This window comes from Penicillium paradoxum (assembly GCF_028828445.1).
Source record: "Penicillium paradoxum strain IBT 22861 chromosome Unknown utg000005l_segment0_segment0, whole genome shotgun sequence".
Taxonomy (NCBI): domain Eukaryota; kingdom Fungi; phylum Ascomycota; class Eurotiomycetes; order Eurotiales; family Aspergillaceae; genus Penicillium; species Penicillium paradoxum.
Window position 1 is genome coordinate 399,209 of NW_026643183.1, and position 22,645 is coordinate 421,853.

Consider the following 22,645-nt stretch of genomic DNA (forward strand, 5'->3'; position numbering starts at 1 on the left):
GCTAAATAGGAGACAATCCCAATTGTTTCCTTTCTTTTTCCATGGTAGAGCAATAGCCAGCTCTGGATATCTCTCCGCCTCCCGAGGCTCTGAAAAATTAAAATAAATCAAGCCGGTTCTTGACCTGGTACCTTATGTCATTCTTCATATAAAGAGTTTTAGCTCCCCCCTCTCTCCCTGCATCTTCTCCATTATTCTCACGCCATAGTAATTGAATCTGAGACCATCAAGAAGCTCTCGCATTCGCTGCTCTATTGGGGCTCTTTTCTGGAAAAGCTAGCCTCGAGCCGCGCTACCCAAAGCAGAAAATCTTTAACGCGCCGCAGCTTAAACGGCCCGATTTCATTTGAATTATCCTGGCTATAATTGATCAAAGACTTGATCCACTGCAAGTTTATTTACGATTACCTTCAGCTCTTCCCCTAACCCGGACAATCCCCGGAGATTGCAATACTATCCCGGCCAACATTCATCTGTTGATCTTTATACACATTTACAAGGATGTCTGACAAGCCGATTTTTGTGGCCACGCATCCGAGAGCATGCTCCACGGCCTTTGAGCGAGTAAGAGCGAACAATCGATCAAAATAAAGGCAATTTCGAGCATTATCTGACTGGTTACAGGTCTTCATGACTCAGCGAGACACCATTCAGTGTGTCCATGAGCCGTTTGGCGATGCGTTCTACTACGGGCCGGAGCGCCTCTCCAGCCGATTCGCAGACGATGAACAAGCACGTCTGGATAGTGGATTCGCCAATTCGACTTATAGCACTGTGATGGATAGACTGGAGCGTGAAGCTACTCAGGTCCGACCCTTCTTTTTGCGAAATCTCTCGCGTTCTTGCCCACCCTCTTCGTAATGCTCTTCATATTCTCCCTTTGCGGATTGAATATGAGGGAAGACTCCTTCCCCATTTACATTTTCGGTCATTTCCCCTTCAGATGTAGCCCCAAGGCTGTAGCCCCAAGGCAATCTGTCTCCCCTTTCTCTGCACATTGTAAAACCACAGACTTGCCCCGGAGTGCTGAATGATCATGGAGATCCACATAGCGGACTGGAATATTTGCGCTTTTCTGTGAGGAGATACTTACCTTTTCACAGGGAAAGAGGATATTCATCAAGGACATCGACCACTACTTGCTTCCACCGAATGGCATGCCCGCAAGCCCTGCCCCATCTCTACTGCGCCTCAAGCGCGGTGTCGGAACCAATCGTGCCAATGGCTACTTACCCCAGGCCAACGGTGCGAACGGTGTCAACAGTGCCAACGGTACCGCGCACACCAACGGCCATTCCGGCACCCCGAACGGCCACACCAACGAGGTCAACGGGATCTCGAACGGCATGGCCAACGGCACGAACGGTCATCATGAGACCAACGGCTATACCAACGGGCACACCAATGGCTATAGTAATGGTACCACTAACGGTCACACCAACGGAGTCCACAAGGAACCCTACCCGTACGACACAGCCCCAGAGCCCGGCAACCCAACCGTCATGCCTCGCGAGCTGCAAGAGCAGTTCCACTGGGCCTTCCTAATCCGCGACCCGCACTACAGCGTGCCGTCGTACCTGCGGTGCACAATTCCACCTCTGGACGACGTGACCGGGTTCCACAACTACGACCCGCTGGAAGCTGGGTACGACGAGCTGCGTAGGCACTTTGATTTCCTGCGCGAAACCGGTCTTGTCGGCCCGCGTGTAGCGACGCGCCCGGAGCTGGATGCCGGGAACGGTGACCAGGCGACTGCTGACAGCACTGGCGTTGAGGTTTGTGTCATTGACGCGGATGACATGCTGGATGAGCCGGCGAAGACTATTGAGGCTTTCTGTAACAGTGTTGGTCTGCGGTACAACCCGGAAATGCTGACGTGGGATACCGAGGAGGACCATGCGGTTGCGAGGAATGCATTTGAGAAATGGCGCGGGTTCCATAATGATGCTATTGAGTCGAAGGCGCTGGTGCAGAGGCAGCATGTAAGTTGTCATTCTGTTGGTGTGGGAAGGTGAGACCTTGGGCTAATAGTTCTGGTAGAAACGTGCTGTCAAGACTGAGGAAGAATTCGATGCTGAGTGGCGGAAGAAGTATGGCGAGAAGAAGGCTGCTCTGATCCGGCAGACAGTTGATCGCAACATGGCCGACTACTTGTACCTCAAGTCATTCGCCGTGAAGATCTAGATTGAATGAGGGAGCTTGGACTGGGGATGCGCGCAGTCCTCGGGTCTCGGGACATTCCTATGAATGAGAGTGTGAAGTGGAAAGAGCAAGAGGAATATGCCCATGTTCTTCCCAACTGACCGCTCCTTTCGAATGATGAGAACGATTTGATTTGGATGACGCCATCTCCAAGAGGATTGGTTGATGACCGTAACGATGTTTGCTGCAGTTGCATCTATGTTTTATCCTGCTGCTCTTGTCTTTTTCGAGATCAAGCATGTTTGATTCAATCGAATGCTAGCCTAAGATATGCGATTTATTTCTGAGCCGCCGAATTGGGACTTTCAAGGCGAACGATAACATGTATCACTAAGCATCTCGTCCTTCCCTATTGCCAGAGCTTCATGGCGGATCCTCCAACATCAAAGTCTGTATGATCAACGGCAGATGTATCACGCCAATCCCTTCATCTTGTCTGTCAGTTCATAGCAAGCTTGGCATCAGCCCTCTGTTTACCATAAAGAGCTCACTTGCTTGGAAAATTGGTTAGAATCCGTACTGCGAAGAATTTGTCGAACCGTCGGCTCGAGCCATCAAAGAAACCATAATGGGGATAGTATGTCATATTCTATGAGTGTCAAGACATCCCAGCTAGGTGAGAGTGCTTGCATACGATTGGTTGACCGAGGAATAAGAGATGGTAAAGTGTAGGCCAATCAGAAGAATATTGGACCCAACAAGGGTAACAAGGAAGAGAAGATAGAGGAAAAGAGAGATGCTCTCCGACAAAAGTTACATGTACAGATCACGCAACCTAATCTGAGCTCTACACCCGAATGCGAAGCTGGATGTGGCACGCACTGGTACAACTATATGAAGTTGCCGATGGGTGGAAGCTGGTGGCATCTGTTTAACCCCTAGAAGATATACTAATCTCGCAGACCATTTGGAAAGTGCTGAACGAGGCATATTAGGTCTCAGAAATTCAGGAAGCCCAGAGATGATATTGAACATGATCATAAGCAAATATGCCCATCGAGAAAACAGCCTCCGAAGGAGGTATATCATTCGTTATGGCCAAGCATATAAAATCCGCACTCATCTAGCGCCATACAAACTCATTGAAAAACATTTGCAGAAACAGTCTGCAATCAAGGCAATGAAATCCCGGCCAAACCGCCCAGTAGGAACAAAGGATCGTGCATCTTCATCCAAAAGTACAAGTGACTATAAGTCGCAATCTATCCAAGCCAAGCGGCTTCATACCGCACTGTAGCCACCCCGGGAACCCGCTCCTTGAAGGGAATTGATCACACGGCGGATCCAGTCCTGGAAGAGGTATGGGAGCTCGCGGATGGTGTCGCTGTGCGGGAGGAGGTCCCAACCACGGGCGCCGTAGCGGTTGTAGTTGAGCCAGGAACCGAAGATGAGGTAGGCGGCGATGCAGAGGAAGGCACTAGGTGAATTGATCAGCAAAACATTCAACAATGTGAAAGAGGAGGAAGAAGCGGACGAAGTCGCTATAAATCAGGGAAATGCTCACATGATGATCAACCAGGTGAAGAAACCCCAGCTGTTAGAGCTGGGCGCATCACCCTTCTCTTTCTCGTACTCGTCGCAGGCGTACTTTGTGCGCCAGTCCAGTCCCAGGATATAGGTATCATCGTCCGACGGGCCAAAGCTCTTGAACTGCAGACTGCTGCTGTTGCCCGCCGGCACAGCACCATCGCCTTCACCCTCTGCTCTCCGTCGGCGCTCTTTTGTTTCCAGGTCATCGGCGAGCGAGCGCAGACCCTCCAATCCCGATCGCTCGTGGTCGCATTGGAACTCGATGATAGCAGCTGCCTTCTTGGCCTTCTGGTCATTTGTATCTCCCTTGTATGAGCCGCCTTCCAGTCTGATGCGGAGTCCCTCAGTCTCCGGGTCGATTTCCTTCAATCGCTTCATCTCGGGGTTCGTTGATCCTTGGCCCGCGGGATCGAGACCGACGATCGGGAAGCCGAACGTGGAGCGGCCGTTTCCGTCTTTTGCGGATCGGTGTACGAATCCGCAGACTGTAAAATTGCATGTCAATTAGTATGAATAGTTCATGGAGCAGACTATTTCGGCATGGTCGCGACTCCCCAGCCTGGAACGTACCATTTTTGCTAGCTTCGCACGTCGCGTCGCCGAATCGGGCTGCACCATCGAGGATATTACAAATGTTCAATCGGTAGGTTGTATTCGTCACAAAATTGTCTGTCGTCACGCTGTGAGTCACTTCATGGACGCCCTTTAGGGGACTGAGATCGTATTTGTAATTGTTGATCTCGATGTGCGCGCAGTCGAAACTGGATGCGGATGCGACGCTTGATAAAGCAGCAGAAAGGAGGAGTGAGACTCCGCTTAATTGTAATCGCATGATGATCGATGTGAGCCGCGGTCTGGGAGGGAGCGATGGAAGGGCCGATGAAAGCTGAGATGAGGCTTTCGGGTTGGAGCTCGATAGCTCAAGTAGAGACGGTCACGAGGGCAGATGTACACAGGAGTGTGACCGGCTGCACTGGTAACAGAATCGAGGTTGTTGCAGAGAGACAAGGTTGGTCTCTGTTGTGAAGTTGGGGAGATGGCGATGACCGGGGTTCCTGCGGAGGTGTTTTCGTTTCTCCAAGGCGGTGTTTTGGCAACGCTACTCGGTGCAGTGTTGAACGCCCAACTCGATGGGAATGTGCCTTGGACAAGTTATGAACTGAGCGTTCGGGCGCTTTGGTCTATTACTTCTTCTTCTTCTTTTTTTTTTTTTTTTTTCTTTTCTTTATATAGAAAGTTGCAATGATGTCACTCCGGCAAAGTACCCGATAGACTACCTAACCTGACCTACCGCATACAGACAGGCTCAGAAATAATATCTCAGTCAGAATGGGCTCACAAACCCACAGTATCAAGTCTCTCCAAGCGATATTAAGAACATACAGACTGTTCCTAGCCCAGTAGAACCCCAGACCAGGCACACAGGTACAAGGTCCAAAGCCTAAAACGAACACAGATAGTATAACAGAAGAACCGCTTGCGAGCCTCGGAGAGAAAAGCCAGAGAATCAAAGACCCCATACAGCACTTCACCACACAGTCCAAGTGCTTCTAATACCCATACCAACCCCATTGCCTACGTCTAAAACGTTGCTTCTCATCCCATCGCCAATCCGCGCACGGGCCACCCACTCAAACGCGATATCAAAAGCCCGAACCAACCAACTCCCCCCAAATCGAGGCAACAGAGCAATCCCTAAACACAAGAAGAACAGACGATCTCTCTCCACAGAACCACACAATTCTGCTCTCCCTACACAGCCAAAATGGTGCAACCCCGCATGGTAGGCTACCCCTCCAAGCCCACGCGCGACCCCGCCAAATCCCAAGCTCGGAAGCTAACCGGGCCAACGCGCAGCTTACAAAAGCCGACGAGGCGTCAGGCAATGATGAGAATGAAGTCCACCGTGAGGATCAGGAGAAGATTAACCGGTTCAGTCGGTTGCATCAGCGCGAGACTGTGCTCGAGGAGCAACTGAAGGGGAAGCAGGTACGTCTCATTTTCTCTTAAGAATTGAATCACGTTCCCGTTTATGTATAGAATAACTTGCTAACTGGATTACAGAAGGATAAGGAGGATCTGGAAGAGATCTCGATGGAGCTGGAGCTTGCCGATGAAGATGAGCTTGTGCCGTATGCAACACCCTTCTCCTTTTCTTTTTGAGATGATTACCTTTCGTTGTTCTTTGCAATTCTCGTTTTATGCTGTTCGAAGAGCAGAAGAATAATCACTAATGGCCGCTATAGCTACAAAATCGGCGACTCATTCTTTCAACTGCCGCTATCAGACGCCCAGGGGATGCTCTCGACGTCAACAGAGAAGATCGACGCAGATGTTTCGAAGCTGGAAGACTCGCTCGGCGAGCTGCGCGATGAAATGCAGCAGCTGAAGGTTGCGCTGTACGCGCGGTTTGGTCGCAGCATTAACTTGGAGACCTGATTGGGATGAAATAGATGTATTACCACGTTTGTCTTTGTCTCTTCGGATTTCTCTTCCTCGACGTTTCCATTCCCAACCCAAAACATAGGGTGGGGATACAACATTCTTCATTAGTTAAACACCTATAATACGTAGAATGGATGAACCCGATCCAAGATCAGGACCGACGCTTTTGCTTCACTAGTATCCTCGGGCATATGGACATATATATATTTGCAGAAATCAAGTATTATAAGTAAGATGCAGATCTCAATTCATCAATATCATTCAAGCAAAACGTAATAATCAAGAGGTATCTAAGAGGGCGAGAGAAAAAAAGAAGAAAGGAAAAGAAAAAACCAAGAAAGAAGAAAGACAAAAGAAAGGTATCCCGCCGCCAGCACATAATATAGACAACAAATGGGACCACGATTCTGTGGCATATATTTAGGACTGGCACAGGAAACTGGAAGAAGCAACACAGATAACGCCTATGCGCCGATGTAGTGAGAACTGGTCCTCCGATGGAGAGTAAGTTTTTGACCAGTTCATTGACCCAAGAGCGACAGAAAGAAATTCGAATCAACAAAACTCCGAGTTGTGACCAAATTTCTGTTTCCCAATGAGAATGTTCCAGGGCTGATGGATGTGTAGATGTATATACATCCGCATGTTTTTTAGGTTTTTCTTGTATCTCGTTCCTGTCATCACCGGAACTTGGCACGGCAGCGGCCCATGATCTCGTTCTGGCAGACTAGTTCGGCGCTGAATTCGCTGCCGTCTAGCGTGAGATAAATATCGAAGTAGACACGGTAGAAGACGCCCTGGGGTGTGTCCATGCGCTCAAAGTCGGTCTCTAGGTTCTTGCGTGATAGATCGGATGTGAGTGTGACGACTTCCTTGATGCCTAGAGAAAGAGTCAGTGGTTGACACAAGCTATAAGAAGAAAGAGCAAGCTCGAACTTACGTGGATCCTTGGTGTATTCGGGGCATACATCCTCATCACACGCGTATAAAACATCCTCGTACATGAGTGTGGCGCCAGGTGCGACCTGACGGAAGAAGCTGACCTTGACCGGCTCGCCAATTCTGACACGTTCCCCCTTCTGGACGAAGATCTGACGGGTGTACTTGCATCGATCGCGTCCATCCAAACTGGGCACACGGTACTGTTCCGGGTGATATCCCTCCTTGAATGGCTGGAGTGTGGCCATCAGGTAGTGTCGACGGGCCACGCGATGGGTGATAACACGTTCAGTAATACCTGCTGTAACTGCACCCTTGACGATCGCAGCCACAGAGTCCATAGGACGGACCACCTTGGTCTGGTACTGAGGTGGCACGTGGAGTTTGATCTGCTGGAAAAGATATTCTGAAGCACCGAATCCACCGACGACCAAAACATTCTACAAAATTGTTAGGTTTAACGTGAAAGGCTAGGTCGAGTGCCTCTTACCTGAATCGGGCGATTTTGTGCCTGGATAGCGATAATCTGATTGCGAACCAATTCGAGGATACGGTTCACGACAGGCTCGAAGCACTGAAGGATCTCCTCGTTTGTGAAGGTCATATAGCCTTCCACAATACCAGCTTCGGGGAAATCAGCCTCAATACCCACATCCACTGCCCATGTCTGTCCATTGTTACGGAAATCTGCCTTGATACGATTCTCGAAGTCCATGATGCATTTCGCGTAGACCTTGCCCGCGGTCCGCGATGCATCTGGCAGCTTCATCTTCCGAATCTTTGCCCGCAAGATGTTGCTGAAATTCCGGTTCAGTGCCGTGGAGCCGCACGAGTCACCAGAGCCGGCGGTACATTCCATCACACTGAAAGGCTGCTCTTCCTCGACCTCGTATGCAATCAAATCCACGGTACCACCACCGCAATCCACGATCAAGATGGCATCGCCCACCTTCAAATTAAGCAGTCCGCTCTTGGCACAGAACAATGCCGCCGCTTCGGGCTCCGAGACTAGCGTGAGACGGTTATCGTTCTCGTCGCGCAAAAAGCCAGCCTGGATAGCAGCGGTTCGCGTTGCAGCCTTGCCGGCATCGTTCCAAATAGCTGGTACCGTCAGGTAATATCGGATGTTGCGCTCCTCGCGCGTGAACACCTCTCCCAGTGTCTTTTGCAACTGAGCGCGCATGGCTTGTCGTAGCTTGAAAAGGTAATCGGCAGCCACGTCGATTTCGGACTTTCCGGTAGGAAGGGGAGGCAGGTTGATGGGGTCAATGTAGGTATTTCCGGAAAGCATCAGCTGGAGCTTAAACCACTCGACCTTCTGCACGTTGGGTTTGGGGTATCCGGTGGGGGCGAGAGCATCGGCGATGTCGGGGCCCCATCCTACCACCTTTTGGAATTGGTCATAGTAGAGCACGGTAGGGATCTAGTCGGGAAGCCACTGGTCAGATTCTCATTCATGGGAATCACTTGTTAAGCGCGCTCACTTTTTGTTTGGTGTGGGTTCCGGCACCCGGCCATTCTGTGATAATGTCCTCTCTTGCCTCGTTGTTTGTCGCGAACGCGTATGCGACACCAGAGAAGGTCGTGCCGAAGTCAATACCGACAATCAACTGAGCCTTGTTGTTGCGCCCGGCACCCTCGATCTCGACCGCAGGGTTGCGCCCGGGGTACTGGTTATTCGACATAGGGGCTATGCTGGGAGCCATGGGATGCATGCCATAGCCTGGTGGGCCGTTCATAGGAACACTGGACGGGTTGTATGGGAGGTTTGTGGTGAGCGGCGGAGGATGACCGCGCTGCCCTACTGCCGGGCTAGTTGGGCGGTTGTTCATTGAGTAACTCGGCGGTCGGCCTCCTTGTTGTTGGTTGTTCATTGAAAGACTTGTTGACGAACTGTGGCCGGATGGGGGTGGGGAACTGGGGGTTGGAGGAACGATCACCGTGTTCGAGGGAGGATGTGGCGGACTTTTGTCTTTCCTCTTCCACAAGTTGAATCGGGAACTCATGAGGTCTATGTGCGGCGACAAGGGAGAAAAAGGAAAAGGGTAAGAACTGGAAGGGGGAAAGGATGAAAGAGGGGGAAGTGAGGCTGAGGTTTACGAGGGTTTATTGTGGAGATCAAAGAGACCTGAAAGAATCGGGTTCACGAAACAGGAACCATAAGGGAGGTGTTAAATCACAGAATTCAGGAATCACAAAACTATTAGTACCTGTCTAGGTAGATCATAATAATATAGAGGGGAGAGATGCAGTTTCGAACGACAGGACCTCTAACTATACTTAGCAGGTACCATGTACCCCATTTATGGAGCCCCCCAAGCCCCCAACTCATGGTCTCGAACATGAAATGCAGTTAGTATTCATGTTCATATTTATGTCATTTTCAATACTCTGTACATTCCAATCGCGTTTCATGTCTTTTTCTTGGGTTCCCCGGGATGTATTATATATGTTGTGCAATGGATTCTATGTACAGCGACCTCAAGGCATCCGGGGTACTCTGGAGAACGATACAAGATGCAGTATTCCAGCTGCTTCCGTCTATTTACTCTTGGCTGAAGCGTTAGGCTTCTTTGTTCCGTCGATTTTTGGCCCCCAAACCAAGAAAAGGAGGGGCGAACACAGCCTTGTTATGTATGTTATAGGTAACTATGTGTCTCAGTACTTTACCGAGTACGGAGTACAGGGGTTATATTTCCCTGCCACTTTCCGACCAGGCCCTTCAAGCCCCGGCCATTTTTCGCATCACCCAGTGAGAGGGCCGGTACGTATTCTGAAGCATGCTGTTGGGATCCTGAATATAGCCGCAAGCCCGCCGATCCCCACGTTTCTCGAGGCAGAAGCCCATGCGCTCCACAAGGCTCAGCACTTCGTCCTCGGATAGTTCTACATTTCCGGGCTCGCCAATCCCAGCCCCCTCGTGTCCGACATCGCTTGCTCTGCGGGAGTGACCGTCATCAAAGTGCCACAATAGAGGACCAATGTTGATCCAGAGCCCATTAGGTTTGAGGCTGTGCCGAATCGCCTCAATGTATCGAATCAGGTTTGGTGCGGTGTCGATGAAGAATACAGTAGTCACTGCATCAAATGCCTCTTGGTTATTCGGCTGAGTATATAATACGGTGAAGTCCGCGGCGGACATGGACATGGAGCCCAAGCGACGCCCATCATTGGCAGCCTCCTGCATGGCAAATCCGGGGTGTACGTCAGGGATCATGACTTGCCGTAGTTGCTGAGCACGAGATTGGAGGTTGGAGAAATGCAATGCAAAAGGATGAAGTGCATGCTTGGACGGTCCCTCCGTGTGGTTCAGAACCCAGCTACTGGCAAGCAGCTGATGGTAGGAAATCTCATTTCCCTCGGCGTCATAGCCTGCCATGCAGATATCGAAGACTAGACGACCTAGGCCCGCGCCGGGGACCAGAACGCGGATTTCCTCGCCGCTGTCGCGCCGTGTTTGGAACTCATTGTGAAGATCCTGGAGAACGGGGTCATAGCAGACTTCTCTCTCAGGTCGCCCTTCGAGACTCCAATCTCTATAGAACTGGCGTATCGTTGAGTGCGCCTTGTTGACGTCTGATGAAGTTGCTATGTCATGCCAATTTTGAGTCGGGTCGCTTTGGTCCGGGTCTGCAGGAAGGCCAAATGACTCCAGACCTATCGCAAGGATTGCATCGGCAATATCGGCGTTGACATCAATAGCATCGTCCACTTTATTGAAGTTATCAAGGATGGAGAATGGGGGTTCCGAGAGCATCTGCCAGTGCGCCGAGGGCAAAGCGTAGAAAGCTTGCCGCCGACGATGAGTGGTATTCATATGAGCATTCCGTCGATATTGTCTGAAAGAGAGTTAGTCAAACTATTCGAGGTTGTAAACAATCGGGTGCGATATAACAGTTCAGAGGCTGCAAGTCAATGCTTTTTTTTTATTTCGACTGTCTACCTACGTACCTGAAGGAATCTAATGCAGCAAAGAGCACCCTACGCTCTTCGGGGTCCGCAAAAGGGTCAAATTCCCCGCCCCAAGTGCTTTCCTCCCCGGCTTGGGGGTGTTGATGTTCAGATGACATGCGGGAGTTGTTGGACTACTCTACGTCCAATAGTGCAGTGCAAAAATACCAAATCAGACACACTGTGGAACCAATATCAATGAAAAGGGCAAAATTGCTGAAAAGCGACACAGGAAAGACTAGAGAAAGTATATGGAGGGGCAGACCAAGCAAGTGGGCAAATTCCTTCTTAAAGCCACTACTGACTCTAATTGGTCCAATTGAGTCTACCGCCCTTGTTTCCGCCTTTCGTGAATTGTCATTACTTCGACTTGGATGACAGTTAGGAGGGAGGGGGAAAGGCAATTCTGATAGCAAATGCCTGTATCCAAAATGAGCTGTCTGAATAGAGAATTTCCATCTATTTCTCAATCATTGCATGGGCAAGGCAGGTAATCCGGCTCAGTCAATCCTATCTATATTTGATAGGAGGGGGGGGGAACGAATCAATTAAACGGATATCGCATGCATCAAACGGGCTTTCCATAGTTTTGCGTATATTCATTGGATTGCACAGACCCAACTCTACTAAAATACGCAGCATAGAGTTATCTTCAAGATGTAAAGAAGGCATAGATCACAGGGATATTTTCTGCCGGCAATAAAATGTTGTCAGCCAATAGGAGCTGAGTCACGAGGGGCTGTTGTCGTCGATTGTAGAGGCCTCCCAGGGCGGGGATTCGATATCAATATCCCAGCCCTTCAACCATTGTCTGGATTCGATCATCGTCTACATCACACTCTTTCGAACTGGACTTTTCTTCTTGTCCACAGAACTAAAATAACAAGAGCCATGGCGACCGAAGCACTGCCAGCAATTCCTTCAGCAGAGCTAACCGCTCCCAGTGTCAAGCCTCGAGAGGTTTCATTCACGTTGCCCAAAGCTCTGCATACAACGGCACATGTTCACCTGAACTTTTTGGGACATTGTGCCATGGTGTTTTTAGCCACATCCACACCGGGTGACTCGGGTGGCTCCATCAAGCCCATGGGGAGCTTCGTTTACGCCATGCCTGATGTAAGTATCTTTGCTATCAACGTCGAACTCCTTTTGCCATGTTTCAAATGCAGGAAATGCTCTTCGTGTATACTATATAATATGCAATGATCAGTTCACTGTTCGGCTTGGCTCTAAAATGACCCTTCTCTGTTCGGAATGAAGAGGAATCTACTGCAATTTGCGATCTATTACCCACCTTCGAACTCCAATCAGGCAGAAGACTTGCCATATCGAGCAGATATCCCCAAATCCTTTTATCTTCTTTTTGTTGCTTTGAATAGAACTGATTGCATTCGTGGGCATGTTTCTGACTTTAATCCAGCGCACATCACCCAAGTCAACAATATCAACAACACTCTACACATCAGCGTCTAGCATTGAATACACAACCCGCATAGCCAAGATCCTGGCTAGAAGGTTTTCCATCCCGGTCTATGTTGGGTGCAGTATCGACCCACATGCCATGGGTCTCGAAGTCGAGGAGGAAATGGAAGGCCTCGCCAAAATTGTCAACGTGATCATGGAGCAATGGGAAGAGCACAAGCAAGAGAAGGCTGGGAATACCGAATAATTCTTTTTCTATTATATACAAGCACCTGCCAATCAAAATCCATATGTCTCATTGGGTCGCGCTTTCCTCGCTTCGTTCACCATGACTTTCTCGCTCTTATGTGTCCAATATCATACGGAAGAATCCATAGTGTCTATCTCCTGGTTCCCACTGGTCCTGCACTATTTGTTTGCCTATTTTCTTTGTTTTCAGGCTTCCTCTAGCTGTATGACCAGTTCCCCCACTCTTTTCCCAGTCCATGAGGATCTGTCTTCTTCTTCTTCTTCTTCTTCTTCTTCTTCTCCTCCTCCTTCTCCTCCTCCTCCTCCTCCTCCTCTTGTACATCAAGCTATCCTCATCCTGGCCGGGGCAACTATATAACCCAAACACTTATAATCTATCTGAGAGTATCCTTTCTGAGTGAACAGACTGTATTTTACGCTCGGCAACACACTCTACTTTTGGTAGAGAGTGACATACCTAAGTCAACCTTGCTTCCTTGCACCGGTCACGAAAACTTCCCCCTCAATCTACCTCATTTTCATCAACAAATCACGACACCAAATTGAGGAGTCTCAAGCATGATATGCTCCTCGGTCGAGGCGAAGGAGAGCTTCTCGCTAGAGCAACACATATCAATATCAAGATTATTGAGGTGCCTTTAATCATCATATCTCTTCCTTTTTAAGACACTCGTGAGAGTGACTTTGGTTTCAACAGCTGAGAGGGATCAGAAGTGCGGCGATGGTTAGCAGTAATGCGCTGACCATCAAGCATTGCCGCGACAGCCTTTGAGTCCAGGCTGCCACCCAGAGAGTTTATCTACATGGGTACGTGTAGTTACCATTCCTCATTGGATTTCCTCCATCCGCACGTCTCACTAGATATCTTGTTACTTGACAAGTTTTTGTTTGCAAGATGAGCAAGAAACAATCGTCTATCTTGGGTGTTTTGCTGCTGACCACAGTGGTATTTCACCGAGGTAATCATGGTCTCTACTCTTTGTCATGATACTATTATGAACAATAACACAACTACGGTTTGGGAAGGCCTCAACGCTCTGGGACTTTATGCGACATTCGAATACATGCGGTCTTGCTCATGCTGGATCTACTACGGGAGCCCCATACACGAATAATCATTCAGCAGATATGAAGGAAGCCTTCGAGAAGTCATGATGCAACCTGCCCGATGTCGAGCTTGTTTGGGTCTCTGGAGGGTTAACACCAATGAACAATTCCTTTTAGGGCCACCACGACAAGAGGATCAGAAAATTTGGTCCTCGGATTTCGAAAAAGCCCAGTCCTGCAAAGTCTCGGCTTGTTTTGTCTCTGTTGTTGGTGTCCATCGTCTAGAATGATAACGTTAGCCGAAAGGCTTTGCAACAGGAGCTCCCAGGAGAGACATTGAGAAGGATGGGACAGTGGACATCTCGAGATTACATCTGCAAAGAGAGCTAAGACGATGCCGATGAGAAGATAATCCAAAAATATTATACTTCTCTGGTAGTATTCGAGACTTTTGCTATAACCAGGGACAGAAAACAAGACAAGCAAAGAGTCAGGTCTGTTAAGATTTTATCTACGAGTTTTCGTACGAAATAAAAGCATCGATATTTGCGCATTCCCTGGTTTGACATCTCATCTGCATATTCGATTTAATGCATATTGAGAGAAACAGTGTGCCTGTGAACCACAATAGTCCTGCGACGACGTAGCACTTGGCACCTGGCACCTGGAGATGGGGATGTTCTAACGAATCTGCGCTGGAACAGAGTAAGCTTCTTGGAATCCGACCTCAACATAGGTTAGCTCTAGATAAGGGTTGTAATATGAGAGACATATTTCCTCAATTGATACCGCAGCATAATATGTACTATCGATGATGGATATCACCGTTGCATCTACAGTGGACATGCTTACGACTCCACATTAGCAGCGTCAACACCTCACTTGCATTTCAATAACGCCATAATGAAACCCACAAATGATTCAGGATCCTGCAAGCGGAGTCCTCCGCTGAGACATCTCCAAGGGAAAGACAAAAATCAAATGAAAAGTCCACTCGGGTCCTACCCGAAGCCCTTAAGCCAGTGCCTAAGTAAGGCCCCCAAATTGATCTGAGACACATCCGCCGACTAGCCCACGGAAGACATCGGGAGCCTCGGGTGACCACCGTGACAGTTGACTCGCAGAGCAAATCGGAATGACTCGGTTAACGGGTGTTTCATCTCGATCGTTGCTCCCGCTGTGGGGCATTGACCGATGGCTGCACGGAAGAGTTTCCAGGAATGCTCCTTTGAATGCGAGGATGAAAATTTCAGAGGATGACGTTTGTCATTGCCAAGAGGTGGATTTTCACCGTGTATCCCAGACCGATAGCATGGCTACAATATGGGACGTTGGCCGTCTCTCAAAAGTGGACATTGTGGGCTCGATTTCCACATTCGGGGCGCGTATTTAGAGTGTTCTCCATGGGCAGGTTTTGGCCCCCATTTGTCTTTCGTATAGATTGGTCATCTCGCAGTCAATTGCCGTGACGTATGGAGGGATGTATAACGTACCACCTGGTACTCCGTACTGCGTACGGAGTACGGAGTATGTCCCAGGTGCGGCAATTGATAGTCCACGTGTCGACCCCTGACGAGCCCAATAGGAAGGAAGATTGTAGATTAAGTGACTGCACATCTAATGGAAGAACTACACCGCAACTTCCCGAGTCCCAAGGGGGGGAAAAAAGCACCTGTTCGACGCTAGGTGCAAGCTAACAACGGATATTTCTGCAGGGATTGACAGGTATACAGGCAAGGTCAATGCGCGCGAGGCATTCGTACCGACACCCCCTGCATGTTCGATGGATCATAATCCCGGGCGGCATGAACCGAGTGAGCTTCTCTATTATGGTTAAGCGTTAAGCTCGTGCATACGGAGTACTCACAGCCCCTGTTACCCAGACCGGAACATGACTTTTTTTCGTATGATAGTACCTTTGTACAAATTAAGTTCGACGGTAGGGCCCCATAAGTGTGTTAGTCGCAGTTGGCGTCGGAGGGAGTCCAAGTACGGAGTACATACTCCGTACCAAGCCTATCTTCTAACCGAGGGTGTGCGGGGAAAAGAGGCAAGTTTCGATGGCGACATTGAGAATGGTCCCCGCTAGTACGGAGTACAAGTGAATCTGCAAGGGCCGAATGTCATAGAGCGATACGACCCGGTCGGAGGTGTTGGTCCTCTTTCCCCCTTCTTCTCTGATTTACTTGGTGAGCCGATCGGATTGCCAGGCACATCAGTAACCTGGCAAGGTTGGGGCCTAACCAAAGGCGGCTGAGGCTGTCTGTGCTCTCTTTTCTTCTTTTTGGTTGCTTTCCCCCTGCACAGCATTTCACAGTTCAACATGTGTCCTGTGACCAACCCCGGGCTCGTGGGGACAGGGGGCCAGTGGGTTCCCCCTGGATATATTATCCGTTCTGTCTCGGCACCACACCCAGTCCGGTTGCAACCCCGGAGGCCGGGGTTGCCAACAGTACAGAAACGGGGGTCCAGTTAATTTGGACTATATTGGAGGACCAGAAGAAGGCGTAAATCTCTTTCCATGCTAGTCTCGAACCCTGAGTAAGACGTAAAGGCAAAGTTCGGTTAAAGCTCGGGAAACTCATTCAGACTGAACAGGGCTCTGATAGGCGAGCAGATCCTCGGCAGTGGCCTCAGTCAAAAAGGATTGGCTCTTGCCACTGGGTCCCGGGCCAACCATCCGGCCTATTCCATGTGGTCCGGTGCATGACTTCCGAAGTCGATCATCAGGGCTTGTGCAGAAGATGAAACGAAGAGGAGGCGGCACGGCGGGCGCCGAGATCTTCGTGGTCCACGTATTCTCCGTTCCTTTTCCTTGTTTTTTTTTTTTTGGTCTCTTTCGTGTCCGAAGTCATTTTCCTTGGGGTTGTGATGGGGAACCAACGCCCTATCGCTATAAGGGTACTCCATACGGAGTATATTGATCGGGCTCCGTTGAAGCCCGCGGAGGTACTCTTGGATCGTAGCCCATTCCAAGTCTCCAGGTATCTTCTGTCAAACTAAGTGGGACCTGTGATGTATAGGTCAACACTGTGGGAGCCACCTTACACCGGATTGAGCGAAAGAGACAAGGTTCATCAAATACCAGGCGCTTAGTGGACCGCTGGGACATCAGTTTCTTCTGGTCTCCAACACTGCCACTGCCGATCTCGGGCTGGTTTTTTTGGAGGTCTGTTCCCCAATGTGATTGTCGTGATGGACAGAGTACGGAGTACTCCGTGGTCTGTCGACTGTCGACTGTCGACTGTTGACTGTGGACTGTGGTATGATCGAGTAATGAACAAGCAAAGAGGATACAGTCTATTTTGGGCTCGGGCTAGATCCGTCGGCTGCAGATTCCGTAAAACCAATGTTCCCTTGCAATATTCTCCGTGATCTGAAGTTAAATTGGTGTATAGCATGGGATTTTGAATACGGGACCCTGATGGAGTTAGGAAGATCGCAATCCCTCTCTCTCTCTCTGCGTCGATCTGGTTCGCTTTTTTTGCCCTTTTTTTTCGATTTCCCGTTTCCCTTTTTTTTCTTTTTTTCTTCCCCTCGGAGTCTTGTCATCTTTGGACGTCTTTTGCATTCTCGATATCCCCTTTCTTCACAAGATTCCTCGATCTTCACTTCCCAACCTCGGCAGTTGCATACTTCCACAACCCCGAGTGTCTGATTACTTTCTTGTTATTTGCTATCCTTATTTCTCTCACCAATCTTCAATCTCCAACATGGCGCAATCTTTGTGCGAATAGTAGGCTGATACCTTGAATGGCCTTGGGACCTCTGTGGCGATAGCCCTTATCTGAGTTGTCTAGGCCTCTCCACGCTTTCTTTCTTTTGCTTTTCTGTTATATTTGCCCTTTCGCCCATTGTCGTGGGATTACATTTCCCTGCCATGCAGTCTTCTCATTATCGTGGTAACCCGGGCTATGAGCTCCCACCCGTGCAGTCGGTGACGTCGGGCGCATTCCCGACTCCCGCCTTGCTTTCCGCTCCGCCGAGCAGACCTGACAGCGGCATGCGAATGTCTCATCTCTTGCAGCCCATGCCGCAGCAGCTAGCTGCGCCGGCCACATCACCATACCCGCGATTTTACGACTCGGCCTCTGGCTCACCAGCCGAGAGCGGTGCGCTGCCCGATGCGCCGCCACTGGGCTCGGCCCCAGGTCTCTACCAAACCAGCCCTGGACATGGACCACAAACCGCCGCGCAATTACAGCAGAAGCGCGCATACCGTCAGCGTAGAAAAGATCCTAGTTGCGATGCTTGTCGCGAGCGCAAAGTCAAATGCGACGCCTCGGAGTCGTCCAGTTGCACCGAATGTAACAATCGCAGGGTCCACTGTCAGTTCACCAAAGAAACGAATCGCCGCATGTCATCAATCAAACAGGTCCAAGACCTAGAAAAGCAATTACATACCACCAAACAGCAATTAAAGCACCTCCAGACAGGCATGATGCGACCCGATCGTTTGATCGATGATGATGTTCAGCAATCGATGATCAAGTTGCCTGAAATCGAATACCGACCCGTGCGCCGATCCAAGGCGCCCATTCCACAGGACTTTTCTGGTGTGCGCTCTAATCTTCGCCATTACGGCCGTGGGATCATGAAGGTGCCCCACCCTTACTGCCAACAGGGTGCAGAGTCATTGGTGACTAGCAATGCGCCGGAGCTGCCGCCAAAGAATCTAGCAGATCATTTACTGGCACAGTATTTCAACTGCATTCACTCGATACTTCCCGTGCTGCACTGGCCCATATTCATCGCAGAGTACGAAAAGGTTTATCGGTCGGGGTCGTTATTAGGTGTCTCGAACGAATGGGCGGCTGTGCTGTTTGGTGTATTTGCCTGCGGTGTCATCCACACGAACGAGCCGAATCGGGAAGAAGAAGGCAAAAGTTACATACGCACATCCTGTGGGATTATCGATGTTTGGCACGACCATTTCAACCTGGATCGAGCTCGGGCGGCGCTTCTCGCAAGCATCTTTCTTTACGAGGTCAATTCCAAGTCCGCTAGTTGGGTGTGGATTGGTTCGGCGGTGCGCGTGGCCCAAGAGATTGGGCTGCACATCGAATCCGGGCCGTGGCCTGCAGTCGAAGCGGAGATGCGAAAGCGTGTGTGGTGGGGGTTATACGCTTGGGACAGATTACTCGCCCTGGAAATGGGGAAGCCAGTGTTGATCAATGACCAAGACTGCGATATTGATCTCCCCTGTCCTGTAGATGAACAATACATCACAGAAAAGGGCAATGTGCCGGACAGCCAGCAAACTACACCTCTGCTAGCTACGATTCATGTCGTCCGATCCATCGGCCAACTCACGCGCACTCTTCGCTCAGCAACCATCAGCCCCGCCACCCTTGAAACCTTCGAACTACACTTCAATACCTGCCTCGCGACATTCCCCGCCCAATTCCACCCCAAAACCGACCAGGATCTTGACCCGCGCTCTCTCGCTCCGGTAATATACCTTCAAAACGCCCGCCTTCTCCTTCACCGCCACAACATCTCCCCATTCTGTCCAGACATCGTACGCTCGTCAGCAATGGATTACTGTGTCTCCACAGCCCTCGACACAGCCAACATCCTCGCCCGCTGTATGCGCAATTACCCAACTCATCCCGGATCGCCGGGTGTTAATGACCCTCGATCTCTCTTCGCTTCCTGCGCCAGCTCCCTGCTCTGCACGCACATTTGGCGCTGTACGCTCCTCCTTCTTTTCCGCGCAGAGTACGCAGCTGCATTGGCCTGCGTACAAGCACTCGCATCGATTGGCGACGTACGCGCCGTGAACGCAGCCTGCGGCCGCTATCTCGCTTTCTTCCTGCGCCGCCTCGTCCGAAACCGTCTCTCCGATAACCATGCCCCTGATATCGACCGCGACGAGGAAATGATGGCCTACGTTTCGGGCGATATGCAGGGAACTAGCGATGGGAGCTGGGTGTGGCATGGATCCGAGACAGGGTCTCAGCTGGGGTCAATGGGCATATCGACGCCTGCTTCTTCAGGCCGTCAAGCTGAGCTAGATGCCGATGCCGAATGGACGGGATGGGACTGGATCGAGAAGACCGTTCAAGATCTCTTTACCGCACAACATCGGTATCAGCAGCAGCAACATCACATGGCCTACGGGCAAAGAGACGTTCCCGCAGGACAGCTGAAGCAGGAGCCTTCTTCCTCTTCTACTCTTCCGCCAGAACCGGTTTCTGACACAGACAGACGGTCGGGTTCGGCGCATTCACGCATGACGATTGCTAGCATTATTTGAGCGGGTATTTCTATTCGTTGACATGTTGCTTTTATATTCCCCTCTACTTGTCTTCGGGGTTCGTTGCATCGAGACCACGCTGTATTCCACATGCGACATTTAATCCTCGCTCTCTTCACGCGCCTACGTCATACCCGTTCTCCCTCCACCGATCGCATATCATCACCTCGCTCTATCGCGCATCGCTCTTGACCAAGGTCTGGAGCTTGTGCGAATGAGTGTGGGTGGTTTTTCTTTTTGCCACGGTGGCTGTTTCTCATTTGCTGCTTCTGGATTCTTTATATCCCTGCTTGCAAATATTGCATTGCCGATACCCCATGCCCAAGTACTTGTTTATAAGCTTTCTTATCTTTGTTTGTATATATTTAGCAACACGTTATCACATTCCAACGAAGAGTTTCAGTCTTCGCTCTTTCTCTCTATGCGATGATCGAGTTCTCAACTCCCAGCTACAACTGTAATCACAAAACCTGAGCTAATCCCCCAATATTGCGAGAGGGATGGTATTTGAATCAATATCCAGACTCAAACTCCTATTTTCTAAAGAAAACTACATATCAGACACCCAAAGACCAAAAAAGCAGCACTTTATTTTCCCCCTTTTATCCTCTCATTCCTCTATCCCCCTACAGTCCTTCTTTCCTCTCTTTCCCAACCACCTTGATACTCACCATCAACCCCATAAACAAATTTAGATCAAGCCCTTCTCAACAGGGAAAAGCGTACCATTCTGAAGAGCCCCGGCATGGTGACGCGCCACAAGACCGTAAGCAAACTGATACCTGCGCAAGGAAAAAAAAGCGCCAATCGTTAGCAAATTCCACAGAACACTCCCCAACCGAAAAAAAACAAAGAATTGCATACTTATCAAGGAAGGGCAAAACCTCAGTCAGACCAGGAGTCTTACGCCAATCACGCATAAGATCACAGACAATCCCAAACAGACCCATAAGCGTAACACCAGCCTTCTCCATGCGCCGATTCGCATCCTCCGCAAGACGGATATCGAAAGTCCCGCTAGCATCGGTATTGGCGAAGACCTCGTATCCCGCATCAACAAGCGACAGAGCGAGGAAAGAGGTGCCTGAGATGAGGTCTCAGCACTGCATTTCTTTTTTGGGGGATTTGGCTTGACTTACAAACTTCCGTAACGATGCCGGCGATGATCAGCTGCTTCTTGCCGGTTGCTTTGACGGCAGCGCGGAAATCCGCGTTGTCCCAGGCGTTGACTTCGCCCTGGCGACGGACGAGAGTTGCGTTGGGGTGCATGTCCATTATCTCCTTGAGCATTAGGCCGTTGGGGCCGGCGTCGGAGGAGGTGGTTAGCACGGTTGGGAGGTTGAAGACGTTGCCGAGAGCGGCGTGGCCGAGGATGTTGTTGCGGAAGTCGTTTGTGTTGAAGTCGCGCACGACTTGGGCGAGGCCGACTTGGTGGTCGATGACGAGGAGGGCCTGGGGTTGTTAGAGTGCTCGGTATGCTGGGGGAGGTTGGCTTACGGCGTTGTCCTTGTCTAGTCTGTTCCAGGCTTGCGCGGGGATGGAGGCTGCGAGCAGCAGGGCTGCTTTGATTCCAGCGGAGAAGTGCATTTTGGTGGAGATGCTTTTTGGAGGATGTGGGAGGCACTGGGGATCTCTGGGTTGTTTGGATATACTTTTGAGATTTGGATATGAATTTGCTTTTATACCTCGAGATGAGGTCTTTGCGATGCTCCTGGACTCGGCGTCCCCGAGATACAGTCTCTCTCCGGGATCTCATAATCATGACAAAGTCTCTGGTTTTGCTGACTGTTTGATCCTGTGTTGTGGTATCGGCGTTGTTTGATGCCAGTGCGTTGCTGCCAGTGCTTGAGGTATCCGAAAAGGGTAACGGCCATGTCTTGGCTTGCAGAAACGGCTAGACAGGGATCCCGAAGAAACAGTCGTATTACGGGGCTTGGAGCTTACAAGATTGTGACAGGGCGTTGGAGTAGAGAAGTATCTATTCTCCTTTATTTTGAGTCCCTAACCCCGGAGGTAGCATGCTCTAGTTTTGTCCCGGCGGGATGGCATGCATGGAGAGCAGCCATCGTTGGGTTTTCGGGTTTCTGGTTTAAATTACCCCGGTATAGCTCATCGAGATATATTTGTTCTCTTTCTGTTTTCGGTATAGAGGTTTAGTTTTGACTTTGGACGATGGCACATTGTGCAGTTGTTGAGTTGCAGTCGAAATTAGAGGGCATTCCTCAAGAAGGGAGTGGATAAGCCCTCACAGTTGGCTCCTATTGTGGAGTAATCTACATCAATATACATATTTCTTCCAAGTACATCAGGACTAAACTGGGTCTCGATTGACTGTGTAGGTAATGTTTGCACCATCCCGGTATCCTTGATATAAAGCCCTCTGTCACATGCAGGCATCGCTTCATTCCTGGCTTCGTCTGTATAAATACTTTTTCTCCCTGGCAATTTATTTCGCCTTTGAACAATATCTCGGGTGATTTCCGAAACATTATCTCGGACTGTCAAGGACCGGGGAAATCTACAATTCCCGGGAAAGGGTGAGGGCCGAAGCCACCAAATCCCAGAACTGCTTGGTCGTTTTGAGTTTTGATTCAAGCCATA

At 50.0% G+C, this 22,645-nt stretch overlaps 8 protein-coding genes across 8 annotated transcripts; 4 read left to right on the plus strand and 4 right to left on the minus strand.

Moving 5' to 3' along the window:
* Window positions 1-501: 501 nt before the first annotated feature.
* Window positions 502-2,184, plus strand: N7457_005188 (uncharacterized protein; the record flags this gene model as incomplete). The annotated part of the gene is made up of 4 exons (XM_057176233.1): window positions 502-564; window positions 625-807; window positions 1,104-1,982; window positions 2,041-2,184. The coding sequence occupies 4 exons, from the start codon at window positions 502-504 to the stop codon at window positions 2,182-2,184; spliced, it is 1,269 nt and encodes a 422-aa protein (XP_057030535.1).
* A 1,239-nt stretch (window positions 2,185-3,423) lies between these two features.
* On the minus strand, window positions 3,424-4,564 carry N7457_005189 (autophagy-related protein 27; the record flags this gene model as incomplete). The annotated part of the gene is made up of 3 exons (XM_057176234.1): window positions 3,424-3,619; window positions 3,707-4,217; window positions 4,303-4,564. 3 exons carry the CDS (start codon window positions 4,562-4,564, stop codon window positions 3,424-3,426), a joined length of 969 nt encoding a protein of 322 aa, XP_057030536.1.
* A 933-nt stretch (window positions 4,565-5,497) lies between these two features.
* Window positions 5,498-6,171, plus strand: N7457_005190 (tubulin-binding prefolding complex subunit GIM3; the record flags this gene model as incomplete). The annotated part of the gene is made up of 4 exons (XM_057176235.1): window positions 5,498-5,515; window positions 5,590-5,721; window positions 5,797-5,864; window positions 5,979-6,171. 4 exons carry the CDS (start codon window positions 5,498-5,500, stop codon window positions 6,169-6,171), a joined length of 411 nt encoding a protein of 136 aa, XP_057030537.1.
* A 686-nt stretch (window positions 6,172-6,857) lies between these two features.
* Window positions 6,858-8,990, minus strand: N7457_005191 (Hsp70 family protein; the record flags this gene model as incomplete). The annotated part of the gene is made up of 4 exons (XM_057176236.1): window positions 6,858-7,057; window positions 7,118-7,556; window positions 7,607-8,539; window positions 8,601-8,990. The coding sequence occupies 4 exons, from the start codon at window positions 8,988-8,990 to the stop codon at window positions 6,858-6,860; spliced, it is 1,962 nt and encodes a 653-aa protein (XP_057030538.1).
* An 848-nt stretch (window positions 8,991-9,838) lies between these two features.
* N7457_005192 (uncharacterized protein) lies at window positions 9,839-11,186 on the minus strand (the record flags this gene model as incomplete). Its single annotated transcript, XM_057176237.1, has 2 exons — window positions 9,839-10,955; window positions 11,068-11,186. The coding sequence occupies 2 exons, from the start codon at window positions 11,184-11,186 to the stop codon at window positions 9,839-9,841; spliced, it is 1,236 nt and encodes a 411-aa protein (XP_057030539.1).
* A 772-nt stretch (window positions 11,187-11,958) lies between these two features.
* Window positions 11,959-12,736, plus strand: N7457_005193 (proteasome assembly chaperone 4 family protein; the record flags this gene model as incomplete). The annotated part of the gene is made up of 2 exons (XM_057176238.1): window positions 11,959-12,183; window positions 12,488-12,736. The coding sequence occupies 2 exons, from the start codon at window positions 11,959-11,961 to the stop codon at window positions 12,734-12,736; spliced, it is 474 nt and encodes a 157-aa protein (XP_057030540.1).
* Window positions 12,737-17,665: 4,929 nt separating this feature from the next.
* On the plus strand, window positions 17,666-20,044 carry N7457_005194 (transcription factor domain-containing protein; the record flags this gene model as incomplete). Its single annotated transcript, XM_057176239.1, has 1 exon — window positions 17,666-20,044. The coding sequence occupies one exon, from the start codon at window positions 17,666-17,668 to the stop codon at window positions 20,042-20,044; it is 2,379 nt and encodes a 792-aa protein (XP_057030541.1).
* A 691-nt stretch (window positions 20,045-20,735) lies between these two features.
* On the minus strand, window positions 20,736-21,631 carry N7457_005195 (putative isochorismatase family hydrolase; the record flags this gene model as incomplete). The annotated part of the gene is made up of 4 exons (XM_057176240.1): window positions 20,736-20,826; window positions 20,909-21,128; window positions 21,184-21,496; window positions 21,542-21,631. The coding sequence occupies 4 exons, from the start codon at window positions 21,629-21,631 to the stop codon at window positions 20,736-20,738; spliced, it is 714 nt and encodes a 237-aa protein (XP_057030542.1).
* Between the last annotated feature and the right edge of the window lie 1,014 nt (window positions 21,632-22,645).